Consider the following 15298-nt stretch of genomic DNA (forward strand, 5'->3'; position numbering starts at 1 on the left):
AAATGTCAGTTACTTTGTTTCTTGATGGTTCATGAATTCGTTTGGGTTTGGTTATTTTGTTGTAGGCCTTTTTAGATATTTTGGCCTTTCAGGCATGTTCTGTTTAAGTGATTTCTTGATTGAACAGTTCTGGAGGTAAATAAGTTTGAGTATTATGAGTGAAAATTCACCAAAAGTAGTGATGTGTATCCTAAATTGTATAAAATTTATATACTATATTATTTTCATGTATCATTTTCAACATTTTGGGTAGTTTATTCTTTTTTATTTGTACGTGTTCTCTCATAGGTATTTTATTTTGGAGTACAAATGTATTGTACCCCTGCTACAGGATTTGACAAATTATGAGAAAAAAAAATGACAAAAAGAACTTGAAACAGAGTATTGGCACAAACCCTTTATGAAGGTGGTGCATGTGATTTGCTTGTCACTTGCAAGGTCTATACCAGGGGTGACTAACTCGCGGCTCTCCAGCTACATGCACCTCTTTACCTGTTTTCATGTAGCTCTCCTGAAGGCACAGAAGCATGTCGAAGTTCTGTTTTCTCAATGTGCGTGTGCGTGCTATTTGCTTGAATTCATTACGTAGTTGCGACTGCACTTTGCTTGAGTTTATCACGGTTGTTACGGGTATTGTGATTGTAATAACAAGCTCTGTGTGTGTGGGCATGTGCGTCTTTTGAGTGAGATGGGACTGAGCAGGCATGTGCAGTGGGAGGGTGAGAAGGATAAAAAGAGCGTGGGGCAAGTGTGAGTGAAAAGCTTAAAATCTTCACTTTAGCTGCACATCTTTGTTCCCTCCAAGCTGTGCGTGTGCAATTGCATCAGCTGTGCTGATGCGTTCTCCGCGCAGTCATTCTGCGTTGCCCATTAAAAAAAAAGAAATTCAACACGAAATGAAAGTATAACATTCAGTTTGTGGCATTTTGCAATGTGATTCAATGAGTGAGGGGTGGCTGGCTGTGACTTCCGATGGCATAATTCGCATATGTCCTTACGCAGCCCTTCAATGTTGCTCACAATGACAGTGTCCTTCTGCACTGCTAACCACCGGTGTTTAGTTAGCAAAGTAGTCAAGGTCAACGCTCACTGTGTGATAAGACCAAATCAGCAACCAAACCAGTTACCTCCCTGAAAAATAGATTGATATAGGTGATTTTTCTTCCTTGTTCCAATATGACGGATTCATCGGGATTAAAATCACAAATGAGTAATTTAGGAAGTAGGAGACACACTTTCAAAGATGGCTTGGTGAGCTGTCTAACTGCCAACAATGCAACATCTAGATGAAAAAAATAATTAAGCTCTGGGTAAAAATAAATGTTGTTCCATTGCTTACGCTTACTGAACGGACACCCCGGATAAAGCTGTGACTCAATCTGTCGCTGAATGGCAATCAGTGGATCCACAGGTTCATTGTGAATTCTACCATCTAATGGAAGTGCATCCAGTTGTTCTGCCTATTGCCATACATCGCTTGCATGGATAGATGAAGAAGTCAAATTTGGAATGATGTATGATAATTCTTCAACAAATTCAGTAAAATTGGATAATGTTTTGCAGTACCCCATGAAGTTTGGGAATCACTGGTGTGAAGGAAGGAATGCTTGTTTTGTAATATAACAACCTTTTTTTTCATTTCTGTAAAATGTTCCTTTTTAATCCACATAGTAAATAATGTACCACTGCATCTGTGAGACTGAGGCTGTGAATGTTCCATCTGGTGTCAAGCACACTGAAAAGTACAGCAGTAGCACATCATTTCACTCACAGTGCCATTTTTGTTAACACCGGCAAACTGAAAGGAGGCAAAAGAAAAACTCATATTGACCCACAGTGGTCAGTTAAGTGTTCTTTCCATTGAGTCTGTGACTGTGTGTGCGACATGTGTATCAGACACATCAAACAGACAGTGCTCGGCTACAGAGATTTTGGTCTGACACCCTGGGGTCTTCTGCTGACCTGTAGCTCACATAATGTTAATCGTTACCCATGATCCTGTTCTGCTGCTGTTAACACTCAGAAGGAAGGGGCAATGTGACAAGCGTGTTTGAAGCTATGCAGTCATGCAGAACAGTCTGAAGGACTGACACATAAATTTGTGGGGTGGACAGCCTACACTGGGCATGCTAAATGTCATGGGTGTTTTGCATGCGATAAAATGAATGCATTGTGGTAGAGAAGGATAACAAAAAGGGAAGGTGGAATAATATGCTTTAAGTAAAAGCTGATTCAAAATCCTCATAGCCTTAGATTAATATGAGCGAGTAAGAATTAAAAAGTGTGTCCCAACCCCTCATTATTTCATTTAGAAAAATTACCTAGTCTCAATACTATTGACCTTGGAGTTCATGGACATGAAAGAAGGTTATCGATATATCCATTCATCCATTTATGAGCTTCTTATCCTCACAAAGGGTGTGGAAGCACTGGAGTCTATCCCAGCTTTCTTCGAGCAGGAGTACAGCCTGATCTAGTTGCCAGCCAATTGCAGGGCACATAGAGACACACAACAATTCATACTCACATTCACACCTACGGGACAATTTATAGTCTTCAATTAACCTATCCTGTGAATTTTTGGGATGAAGGAGGAAACCATAGTGCCCGGAAAAACCCCACACAGGCACAGAGAGAACATGCAACCTGCTGACAGGGGGCGCCAGGATTTGAAACCCGGTCCTCAAAACTGTGAGGCAGATGCTCTAAGCCAGTGTTTTTCAACTTTTTTGAGCCACGGCACATTTTTTACATTGGAAAAATTTTGTGGCACACCACCAACCAAAAATGTTACAAAAAGACACTCTGTATAGTATATTTAATTACAATATAATTTCTCAATTTATTTATACTCAGTCGGTGTGAAACCTGAGCCTGTTTAGATGAACACAAAGCCGATATCCTGGCAGGAATAGAAGAAAGACACACACGAAGCTCTTCTTCAACAGCTCTGAGTCTCTCTTTAGACTTTAGCTATGTCTTTAACCGCATCAGGGCCGAGCATCTCGTTGACAATGGCTTTACAGGCAGGTAGTATTAATGTCTGCCACAGTGTGCGGCTTTTTTGATTTAGCAACAAGTTCGGCGACTAGGTAACTAGCTTTGAGCGCTTTCTCATTTACCTTTGTGGTTTTTCTCATAAACGTTGCCTGTTTTTCTGTGTTTACACGCAGGCGAACAAAATAGTCTATCGGCTTGTTTTGAAGCGATGGGTGTGTCGTTTGGAGATGGCGTTTAAGCTTGCTTGGCACCATGGCGCTGTTGGATAGCTTCTCGCCACACACCAGGCGTAACGGAATAGGTGTCGTCTCATCCCCGGTGAAAGTAAATCCAAACGAAAGATAGCTTTCACTATATTGCCTTGAGCTCACCGTCTTTGTTTTCTTTTTCCCACCACTCATACTAGGGCCTTCATCCGGGTCAGAATTTTGTCCAGGGCCCAGTTCGGAGTTTGCAGTTGTCCTTTTTAAAAACTTCTCCATGACTGTCACCGCGGCCTCTCAGGTGCATCACTAATTCTCTTGGAGGAACGAGGCAATCAGCTACGTGTTGCCACACGGACAAATATTACATTACTCTGGCAGCCTTTACAGCACGGACACTGGACAATGACATAATATTTGCATAAAATTATTAATAAATGTTAATTTAAAAAAAAAGTGATATTGGCTAATTTCTCACGCCACACCTGACGATCTCTCACGGCACACTAGTGTGCTGCGGCACAGTGGTTGAAAATCACTGCTCTAACCAGTCGCTCACTGTGATGCTGATTGTACATATATGCATAATTCATAATAAATATATTGTTTTAACTTCTCCATTTTATTGTATGTTGTCGCTCTGAATAAAAGAGAGAATGTTGCTGTGATGTAGGCAGAGTCAGATCAATCCCCCATAAAACAAGCTGTATTGCTATATAAATCAGATCTCCAGTCTCTGGCTCTGGCTGCTCAATAAGAATACATCAGCTTTAATCCAAGAAGTGGCAAGAAATACCCAGCAAGCTGCCGATAGTGATAGATAAGGATGCATAAACACGTATCAAGTCTCATATGTGGTTTGCTTCACTTCTACTTTGACACATATTGTAACATATATATGAGTGTTATTTTTGTAGTGACTATTTGTTGATCTGGTGGTAGACTGGTTAGCATGTCTGCCTCACAGTTCTGTGGATTGGGGTTCAAATCCTGGCCTCGCCTGTGTGGAGTTTGCATGTTCTCCGTGTACCTGCGTGGGTTTTCTCCGGGTACTGCAATTTACTCCCACATCCCAAAAACATCCAGGGTAGGTTGGTCCAAGACTCTAAATTGCCCATAAATGTCCCCTTGATTGACTGCCGACCAGTTCAGAGTGTAGTCCGTCTCTCGTCCGAATATAGCTGGGATAGGCTCCAGCACACCTGCGAACCACGTGAGGATAAAGCTGGATGGATGGATGGACTATTGGTAGTTATCTTGTCAAAAAAACGCCACTTGAGCTTTGAAATATTTCCGCTTATTTGACTAAGTTGCTGTGGCATTACAAAGAGTGATGACAGATCTAAATGGCCACCCATTCATGTTCACCCATTTAGCTGATTTGTGACAAACCACCACTTCCTAAAACTTCGTAAAAGCTCTTATAGTGATAACCGAAGGAATTCACATGAATAATTTCACGAGTATTAAGAACATAAACGTACTGTAAATACACTAGCACTGAAAATGTATTTACTGGCTCATGTTTTTAATTACTATGCTGTTCCCTGCTGAACGACTGAACACAATCTGAATCCAGAAGTAGATAGAATTGTTTGTACCAGTGAGATTAGTTCTATCTATATGGCACCATTATTCAACTGCATTGGCAAGAAATACATCCACACAAATGATAAATATTGCTTTGTGTCTTCCTAAATTCAAGACTGAAAGAAAGATGGAATGCATTTGCTTAATGTGTACATGGCTGCAGCCTGATACTTCTTTGCTACAAAGGAGCAGTGAAGCTCTTTATACTTTGGAACCTCAACTCCTAAATGTCTTGAAGCTCAGAACATATTGGGCTGTATTTTGATAGCTGTGTTATAGTGTAAAAACTGATGATAGATGGAAGTGCAAGACTTGTTGTGCGTGTTTGCCAATTTCGCAGAGCACAAGTACGCGCCAAACCGGTACTTCAGCGCATTGAGGGTGTGGCTTTGATGATGCGCTTGGTGGAGTGAGTGTTTAGTGTCAGAAAGGCTGTCCAAGATTATCCCCACTGGGACCATGTTTAATTTTTTGACGCAGGTGATGTAAGATGATTTTGGTGAATTTGATCGGGGCACATGCAGGCAGACAGACACACGAGGTCCTCGGACACATGTGGTGGATGACAGACTTATTTCAACGATGGGCATCCAAATCTCTTAATCATCAAAGAAATAACTTCATCGAACACATTACTATTATTATTATTATCTTTATGATAATATATATATTAATCATCCCGCACAATGGCCAGTATGCACCTACTGTGCAGCTGTCAGGGTGAAAATGAATGATCGTGAAAGGAAGTGTGTGGATATATTAAAGCTGTCAGCGGTTTTCGCCAGCTCAATCTCTATATAAGGGTACCCGTTAAAGTTCAGTCACTCCCGAATCTCTTCGTCCTCTTCTGCATATGGAGATGTCTCCATCCGAGACTATTCTAGAATGAAAGGAACTGCTTTGATTGGATGGGAATGAAGTCGGTTGTGATAACACCCACAACAGCACAGATGTTCCACTTGTAAATGTGCTGCAAGAACGGTGGTCCAGGAAATTACCAATACGCGGTTGAGTTTTGAGAGTTATGCCGAGCACAGTACTGGATGACACCAAAATAGAACCCATGGAGTTCAGGCAACATTTTGGGGCAAATATACAGTAAGCCATAAATAAACGATCAGACGATCGACTGTCACAAATGCACGACATCAGTACAACATACTAAAGGTCAGGACACCTCACTAGACATCATTTCAGGCACCAGCAACATAATAACTACCCGTTTTGTTGTTTCAGTTGGGTCTTTCAGTTTTTCTGACACGACAGAGGTAAGCGTTACGTAAACATTTTTCAATTTTGAAAGCAGTAAACGGACATCAGAACTTGACTATCATCATCTCATTTCCATTAGTAAGTCGAATGTGATCCATGCAGTCACTCAATGTTTTCCAGCTTGTCTTTTAACACCCCTATCTTTTTCTTATGTCTTACACCAACACCGTTACATGATCAAGAAATCTGCCAGCATTAATTCAAACAGATATCATCGCGTAAATTCTGAGCTTCTTTGTGTGTTTCTACTTGTCGGGGTTCAGCCAAAGTTCAGGCCTCAATCCAATCCAAGGGGAACGGATTGCCACCACAGTCTTCTCTAAACCTGACCCACTTTTGCTATCGCTGTTTGCTGCTTTCAATAGCTGGATTAAGTCTATCCACAGTGTGTATGTATGTGTGCATCCGTCTATGTGTGAGTGGGCACCAGCAATTCTACCAGTGTGACTAACAAGCTTGGCAGTTTCATTTCGACAGACTGAGACACCTACTGCTAGTTAAAGCCTTTTGTGCCCTGGGGTCATTTTCTCCATCCCTTCACTGCGGCTGCATATATGGAAGGATAGGGTGAGGACGAGTCCAGTAGCTTCAACTTGTATGTACACCCAAATCCCATTTTCGTTTGCTCAGCTCTTAACAAATGGAATGCATTTAAATAGACTTATTAATATTAAAATAAAACATGGCAAGAAATATTTGCTATGATGTGTTGTGACCTCAACCAACCATCACGTCAGCAATCAAAATTTGCCCGAGCAACACTACTGCCAAATTTCAATTTGCTATTTATTTTATGACGAGACTGGGACATATTGTTCAGCTTTGGGGCATAAAGTAAAAAAGCTTTATTATAGATTATATATGTACAGTAAATGCCACAGTTTTGTAGTCTGCTGGACTGTTGAGGGGGTAGTCAGTCAGCTGACTTTTAACCGTGACTATTTTAAGTGTCTTAAGGCATTAGTCAAAATCTAACAAATTAAGTTGTTTTTTCATGTAACGACAAACCTTTTGGAGTCTTGTCTTGGTTAGTATTTAAACTCATAACTCTCTTCTTGCTTTGCGATGACTAAATAATCCCTGAAAGTGAAATATCTTGTTGAGAGTTGCAATTAATTGTGTTCAAGTGCTGGGTGTAAATGTAACAGAATGGTTATATGTATGGTAAAGTGTTATGGTAGGACAATGTAATTAAACAAGTATGTAGTTTACCTGATATCTAGGCCATGTTATCAATGAAAATGTGTGCTTACAGGTCATTAGCATACATTAGTGGCATTTGGCTAGAATGACAACACTGTCTAATACACAATCGTTAACCTCTTACTAATGAAAGATCCTCATAAATCATTCGTCTCTACATGACAGAGCAAACTTGTTTTTGAACATTTCCATTGCTGAACACAAGTTTACGTTATTTCTGCAAGCTAAGCAAACTACCATGGAGACAAATCCCTGTCATCGGTGATGCTGACCCCCCAATAACCCCTGTTTTTCTCTGTTTTTAATCAGTCTAGCAGCTGTCTCAGCTCCCAAAGCGGGCTTTCATATATGACAACTCTTCTCCTCATTTCAGGCCCATGATATTCTATCTGGGCCACGATGAGATACACATACTTTAATGACTAATTCAGTCGTTTGGCTGATGTTCTGAAATAGAACACACGCACATGCAACAGAGAAGATGGAAATCAGTTGAAATGTTGCAGCATCTGACAGGACTATCCTTGAGGAGAGGGGAAAAAAATGCAAAACATCAGAAGGTGTCACATGCTTTTGTTTCGAGAGTGAGAGAGTATGCCATGTCGAGACAGGCAGAAACTGTATAAATGTATGTATGCAGGGTGCCGCTACGTTGGGGAATATTTTTCCCACTGTCTTTGATCACTTTTGAGCTTTGAAGTAACTCTCACTGAAGGCAAAAATAAGCCAAGCAGAAGTCACGGAAAGTTCACGCCGCAACTAGGCCTCTCAAAATCGGCAATTTACATAATTTATTCTTTAAACAATTAAAATGCAAAAAGATGAAGAGATCTCTAGGTGCCTAACAAACCCGCCTCTCTGCTCGACAAGCCCAATTAAATACTCTTCACATTTGTTCTCAATTACAGCTTGAAGAGCGACAACATGAGAGCTTCTAATGCTTATGAAGTGACTGCTTTAAAGATAAACTGGATGGTAAAGCGCCACAAAGCAGAATTTATGTTCACTAGTCACATTATTTGGTACAATATGCCTTCATGGTGTAAAGATATTGTAGACAATGCTTGCATATATTATAATTCTTAGCATTGATTGACACTGTCAGATATTAATTTAATAGTATAGTATCTACTGGTACATTGTTCTAAGGAAGTAATAAAAAAATCTAGATGTCATTACATTCAGAAAAATGCCAGAAACTACGACTACTCATGATACATACAATTTGTTTAAAATCCTAATTAAAAATCCATGCTCTCATTGAAATGAATTATTTTCTCTCACAAAATATTATAGAATTTTCCTGACCTCAGTTTGAACTTGATGCTGATTAGTTCAAATCTCACATTAGTTCTTCATTTTCTTTTATGCTTTTTGAACTGTGAAACCGCCAGTGGCGCAACACAACATCACAGAAATCCTGCCATTTTACACCTTGAAAAAAACAGGATTGACGGCCACTGGATTTCAGTAAAACAAAATATTTTCTTCCCTCGTATCAAACTTAAACGCCGCTTACAAGAATAAATGCTACTTATGCGGCATGACGGCAACTAGCTAATTTGCATAGGCTTTTAAAGCAGAACAAAGAATACAGGACAGCTGCCCAGGAGAAGATATTTTTTGTGCAGTGGTGTTATAGACTGATGCTTCTTTTGAACATCTTCTACAAATAATGTCTTACCAGAAATTCTTGCAGTGTTTTTTTTTTCACAGTTTAGTGCTTCGATGTCATGGGTACATCACGCTCCATTATACACAATTCATGCATTTATGCGCTTGGTGTCCTGTGAACTCTTTTTACTGGTACATTTGAATTCAAACTTTTTTTCTGAGGCAAAGGTGGTCTTATTTTGCCCTCTTACTTCATTGGTGAATGTTTCATTGATCCAAATGTGGGGTGAAAAAGACCACGACCTTAAAAAATAGCATCTGACTAGGATTTTAATTCCACAGGCTTGTCATAGCCGCAATTGGCATGTATTACTTGATTGTCCTGTGACACGCATTTCTTTTGAGTTTCCACCTACTTGAACAATTTTATCTACAAACTTCATGGCATCAATCCACGATCCGTATAATTGCATGGCCACTCGTTTACATTTATCGTCACACAAATATTGCATTTCAGCATTATCAGTACTCAGCGTACTCTTCAGAACGCTGGGGCTCAGGTGACATAACGATGTCATCTTTTAATGGCAGTGCTCTCTCCTGTCTTTCACAGAGATGCTCCCAACTATTTACATGGGCCATGACTGAAGCCGCATCAGAGCACCCGAGTTGGTACACTGAGCTGAATGACAAGTCAGGGGAAATACAGCATACACAATCAAAGAGCTCTCAATTACGTTCTTTGTCATCACTGCAGAAGCAAATGCTAATGCAGGCACTGCAAAGACAACAAACAAAAACCTTGCATTCAAATTCTGTTGTACTTTATGATTTGCATTCATGAAAGCACGAGGATTATTTCTAAACCTCCACTAAACGACTGGTAATTTACAAATATGCTCATGTGTGATGACAAATATTCTCATTTAATAATGATTGGAAAGCAGTGAATAGACAGGCAGAGAATATCTGAGAGGAAAAAAAATGCATCAGAATAAGGAAAATGTAAAATTGTGAGTGTTGACGCAGCATGAAGAGGGTGGTTTGTCTGCTACCTGATAATATACAATTATCATCTCCTCTCTCTTCCTACCAGCTAATTAAGTCTGAAGAGCAACGGTTGTTCAACTAAAGATGTTCCTTTGGAAAATGTCACAGAGTGTGTGTGTGTGTGTGTGTGTCCCTGCAGTGTGACCTGCAAGTAAACATCTCTTTTGCGCCGCACCACACCCACAAACGTTTTTTTGTTTGCTGGAAAATCCATTATAATACCTAAAAGGTAGTTCTTATTTTATTTACAAGTTTTATGCTCATGTATGTTTGACTCTTTTTGCGTTGATGTTCATTTTGCTGTAGGTTGCTTTCCGACACTCTTTACCTGACTGTGTTCGCGAGTGTACATGTGCACATGCATTTATGATACTTCTTATCAGGAGGTTTGATATGTATATTGGTCCATGTTAGATGTGATTACCTGACTGTCTGCATGCAGCAAATTGAGGGAGGAGAATGGGGGTCCAAAGAGTTTAAACGTTTTGACATATTTTTATACAGGTCGTACGACTGAGAATGTACAGTATGTCCAATCCTTTAAAGGCCACTGTACATACTGATACGGTGGTAACAGTCCTGTTATCTTTTTGCTTGACAAAGCTAATTCTTGAGCATACAATTTAGATCACAGGGCAGGTTTTTTTTTAATGTAAAAATACCTTTTTTAAAACAAACTAGCTAGTTGTAGCCTTCGACTTTTGGACTGTACTTCAGTTGAACAAAGATTGAGTCAATTGGTATTGACATTTCCCAGGATAATTATTTTCACACCAGTGAAAACTTGCTGTGACATCTTCCTTAAGGACCTTTGAAACATCAGTCCAAACGCGGCAATATCAATCACACACACATTACAGTGCTGGGTAGAAATCAATGAACAAAGGTCTAACAGAGGGGAGTAATGGGTCATAATAAATTGCATTATGGTAAATAAAATGTTATCCTTGGCGCTCATTACACGTGTGCAAGTCTAACACTGACATCACTTATTGTAACCTCGATTAGATGAGTGGAGATGAGCTGATAATGACTAAGCTCTTAAGAAGAAAATAATCATCAGACCTTGTCAACCAATTTACTTGCTCCAATAGCATTATACTACATCAAATGGAAACACATTTTGACAAATCTCTGCAAAGATACAACTATGAGAAATATGGTTTTAATAGTCTGTGTAATTGTAAGTATGATACTTACAGTATAATTAAATTTTTGCCTGCTCACAAATAGGAAATACATTAGCAGTTTACCAGAGTAGATCATGCATCTTCATAAACTTCTTTTCCTTTCGGGTTGTCCCGTTAGGGGTCGCCACAGCGTGTCATCTTTTTCCATCCAAGCCCATTTCATCATGCATATCATTATTAATATTAGTTCTTTACTGCCTACTTTTAATTCAGAAACCTGTAATTTTACTTCTGAAGAAGAAATATCACTTAAAGAAGGTTCCATACACAATTTTAAAATATTGACAAATATGGTTTTCTTAGGCGGCACGGTGGAGCAGCTGTAGAGCATTGGCCTCACAGTTCTGAGGACCGGGGTTCAAATACCGTCTCCCCCTGTGTGGAGTTCATATGTTCTCCCCGGACCTGGGTGATTTTTCTCTGGGCACCCCGGTTTCTTCCCACATCCCCAAAACATGCATTAATTGGAGACTCTAAATAGCCCCTGGATATGATTGTGAATGCGACTGTTGTCTGTCTCAATGTGCCCTGCAATTGGCTGGTAACCAGTTCAGGGGGTACCCTGCCTCCTGCCCCATGAGGGCTGGGATAGGCTCCAGACCTCCTGCGAACCTCGTGAGGATGAGCTATTCTGACAAATGATGGATGGATGGTTTTCTTGCTTCTGTCCTGTCAACAATGAACATAGCTTTAAATGGACCTTCTGAGCTTGTGGAAAAAATACCATCAGCTAATTTAGCTTCCCAAATGTGTTGGTCATTGATGCACAGAAGATAGATGGAAGTCATAGTAAATACAGTATATTGTAGTATAGTATAGTATACACCAATTAATGCATTCGCATTGGCTATCTAATCACGTTGCTATTACTCATTTATGTAGTTGTCACAGCATGATGCTTTATTTTTTTCTGCAAACATCCAATTAAAAAAAAGGTATTTGATTTTATTGTACAATGTTGTGTTTACATTTAAAAAAAACAATCCACGCATAGGAATGCATCCGCTTGGGAATAATAATGACCAGATGGTGGAGATACACCACATTATTATCATCTGTAGAATAAACAACATTCTTAAAAAGACAACTCAAACACAAACAGAAGACCATCTGCTTTTTGCTGAATAGAGTCTTCATTTACCAGGATTTAACATTTTTGGACACTTAACTATTGATGTAGGTGCACATTTTCAGATCTAACAGCTTTTTTTTAACCTACAATGTGTTGATTGCAAAGCTGATTTGTAAAAACTGCTACCAGTGCCACATGATTAATTATTAAGAACTGTAGAAGCACATCTGGTTAAACACATTTTACCAATGAGCACAAAGGAGATCTCTATAGGTATTGGCTCGTTATTTATTCTAAATTCAACCCAAGAAATTTGATACTCCTTAATGGCACTTGTAACAATGTAAACAATGGACTGTATAATACAAGCCAGGGTATGGCAAAATTAGTTGCTTTGGCCCAGTCCTAGGATCCATTGATTATCTTGTTGTAGTTATTTGCAATGATATGCAGCTACACAGCATCATAACGTCAGGTCAGGAAATAATAAATTTTGGCAACTGATGAAAAACTCTCAGTAGACCATGATGAATGTGTTTCTTTTGTGCCACTGCATTGTGCCATGGATAATCCAAATATCATAACAGACAACTGGGGATCAAACTGTTACCAAGTCAGTGTGGATAATTTGCAAGCAGCAAAGTAGCCCCTAGTGCAGCAGGTGGCATGCACAGTACCGATGCCTGATCACGCGCAAACATAAAAACAATTAATCTCAAGAGAAAACAAATACATTGCCTATCTGGACATTCCAGAAATCCAGACTCAGATTTTACAGACATCATTTAAAATCCAAGTACACCGGTAATTGACTAGAATACATGGACACAATAAATGGCTCGATCAATAGCTCCAATGATAGATAGATAGATAGATAGACAGACAGACAGACAGACAGACAGACAGACAGACAGATAGATAGATAGATAGATAGATAGATAGATAGATAGATAGATAGATAGATAGATAGATAGATAGATATAGATAGATAGATAGATAGATAGATAGATAGATAGATAGATAGATAGATAGATAGATAGATAGATAGATAGATAGATAGATAGATAGATGGGAAATTTCTGTAGCCCTTACTATCAACCCTGCGCATGGAAAATTACTTTGGATCTCATCTTAATCTTCAGAGGGTAAGCAGCAAGCAATAAGGGGGAGGCGAAGAAATTAAGAAAGGCAAGAGAGAATGTGACAAGAGCTGAAACACAAACAAAATAAATCTGGAGGTAAGGAAAAATTATTGAGCCATATACGAAAATTCGCAAATATCCTATGACGATAACTTTCTTTAAAATGTATTATGTGGATTGATATACATTATAGCGTTTGGTGAGATCATTCATCCAAACTAATTCCTCATATAATAAATTGAGTGCCTGGCCAGGTTATGATACTTTACTGCTTAAATCACCACATCATTCATCCATTTTCTGTACCTTCTTCTTTCTTCTTCTTCATTTCCTTTCAGCTTGTCCCGTTAGGGGTCGCCACAGCGTGTCATCTTTTGCCATCTTAGCCTATCTCCTGCATCTTCCTCTTTAACCCCAACTGCCTCATGTCTTTTCCCTCACCACATCCCCTCACCACATTCCATAAACCTCTCTTTGGTCTTCCTCTCGCTATTTTGCCTGGGAGCTCCATCCTCAGCATCCTTCTACCAATATACTCACTCTCTCGCCTCTGGACATGTCCAAACCATCGAAGTCTGCTCTCTCGAATCTTGTCTCCAAAACATCCAAATTTGGCTGTCCCTCTAATGAGCTCATTTCTAATCCTATCCAACCTGGTCACTCCGAGCGAGAACCTCAACCGGCCTCACCACTGTTTTGTAAACTTTGCCCTTCGTCCTAGCAGAGACTCTTCTGTCACATAACACACCAGACACCTTTCGCCAGCTGTTCCAACCTGCTTGGACCCGTTTCTTCACTTCCTTACCACACTCACCATTGCTCTGAATTGTTGACCCTAAATATTTGAAGTCGTCCACCCTCGCTATCTCTTCTCCCTGGAGCTTCACTCCTCCTCCTCCGCCCCTCTCATTCATGCACATCTATTCTGTTTTACTTCGGCTAATCTTCATTCCTCTCCTTTCCAGTGCATGTCTCCACCTTTCTAATTGTTCCTCTGCATGCTCCCTGCTTTCACTGCATATCACAATATCATCTGCGAACATCATGATCCAAGGGGATTCCAGTCTACCTCATCTGTCAGCATATCCTTACCACTGCAAACAGGAAGGGGCTCAGAGCTGATCCCTGATGCAGTCCCACCTCCACCTTAAATTCCTCTGTCACACCTATGGCACACCTCACCATTGTTCTGCTGCCATCATACATGTCCTGTACTATTTTAACATACTTCTCTGCCACACCAGACCTATGCATGCAGTACCACAGTTCCTCTCTTGGTACTCTGTCATAGGCTTTCTCTAGATCCACAAAGACACAATGTAGCTCTCTGACCTTCTCTGTACTTTCCACTAGCATCCTCAAGGCAATAATGCATCTGTGGTACTCTTTCTAGGCATGAAACCATACTGTTGCTCGCAGATACTTCTGTCCTGAGTCTAGCCTCCACTACTCTTTCCCATAACTTCATTGTGTGGCTCATCAACTTTATTCCTCTATAGTTCCCACAGCTCTGAACATGCCCTTTGTTCTTAAAAATGGGAACTAGAACACTTTTCCTCCATTCTTCAGGCATCTTTTCGCCCGCTAGTATTCTGTTGAATAAGTTGGTCAAAAACTCCACAGCCATCTCTCCAAATTGCTTCCATACCTCTACCGGTATGTCATCAGGACCAACTGCCTTTCCATTTTTCATCCTTTGTAGTGCCTTTCTGACTTCCCCCTTAGTAATCATTTCCACTTCCTGGTCCATCACTCTTGCCTCTTCAACTCTTCCTTCTCTCTCATTTTCTTCATTCATCAACTTCTCAAAGTATTCTTTCCATCTATTTACAACACTACCGGCACCAGTCAACACATTTCCATCTCTATCCTTAATCACCCTAACCTTCTGCACATCCTTCCCATCTCTATCCCTCTGTCTGCCCAACCTGTAGAGATCCTTTTCTCCTTCTTTCGTGTCCA

General features: G+C 40.0%; 1 protein-coding gene across 1 annotated transcript in view; it reads right to left on the minus strand.

Moving 5' to 3' along the window:
- Positions 1–12800: 12800 nt before the first annotated feature.
- Positions 12801–15298, minus strand: part of LOC133512505 (ephrin type-A receptor 6-like) — a 39447-nt gene continuing 36949 nt past the window's right edge. The window contains exon 4 of the mRNA XM_061842220.1: positions 12801–12877. Coding sequence (XP_061698204.1) covers positions 12801–12877 — 77 coding nt within the window. The remainder of the gene's footprint in view (positions 12878–15298) is intronic.

This window comes from Syngnathoides biaculeatus, chromosome 14, assembly GCF_019802595.1.
Source record: "Syngnathoides biaculeatus isolate LvHL_M chromosome 14, ASM1980259v1, whole genome shotgun sequence".
In the NCBI taxonomy this organism is placed as follows: domain Eukaryota; kingdom Metazoa; phylum Chordata; class Actinopteri; order Syngnathiformes; family Syngnathidae; genus Syngnathoides; species Syngnathoides biaculeatus.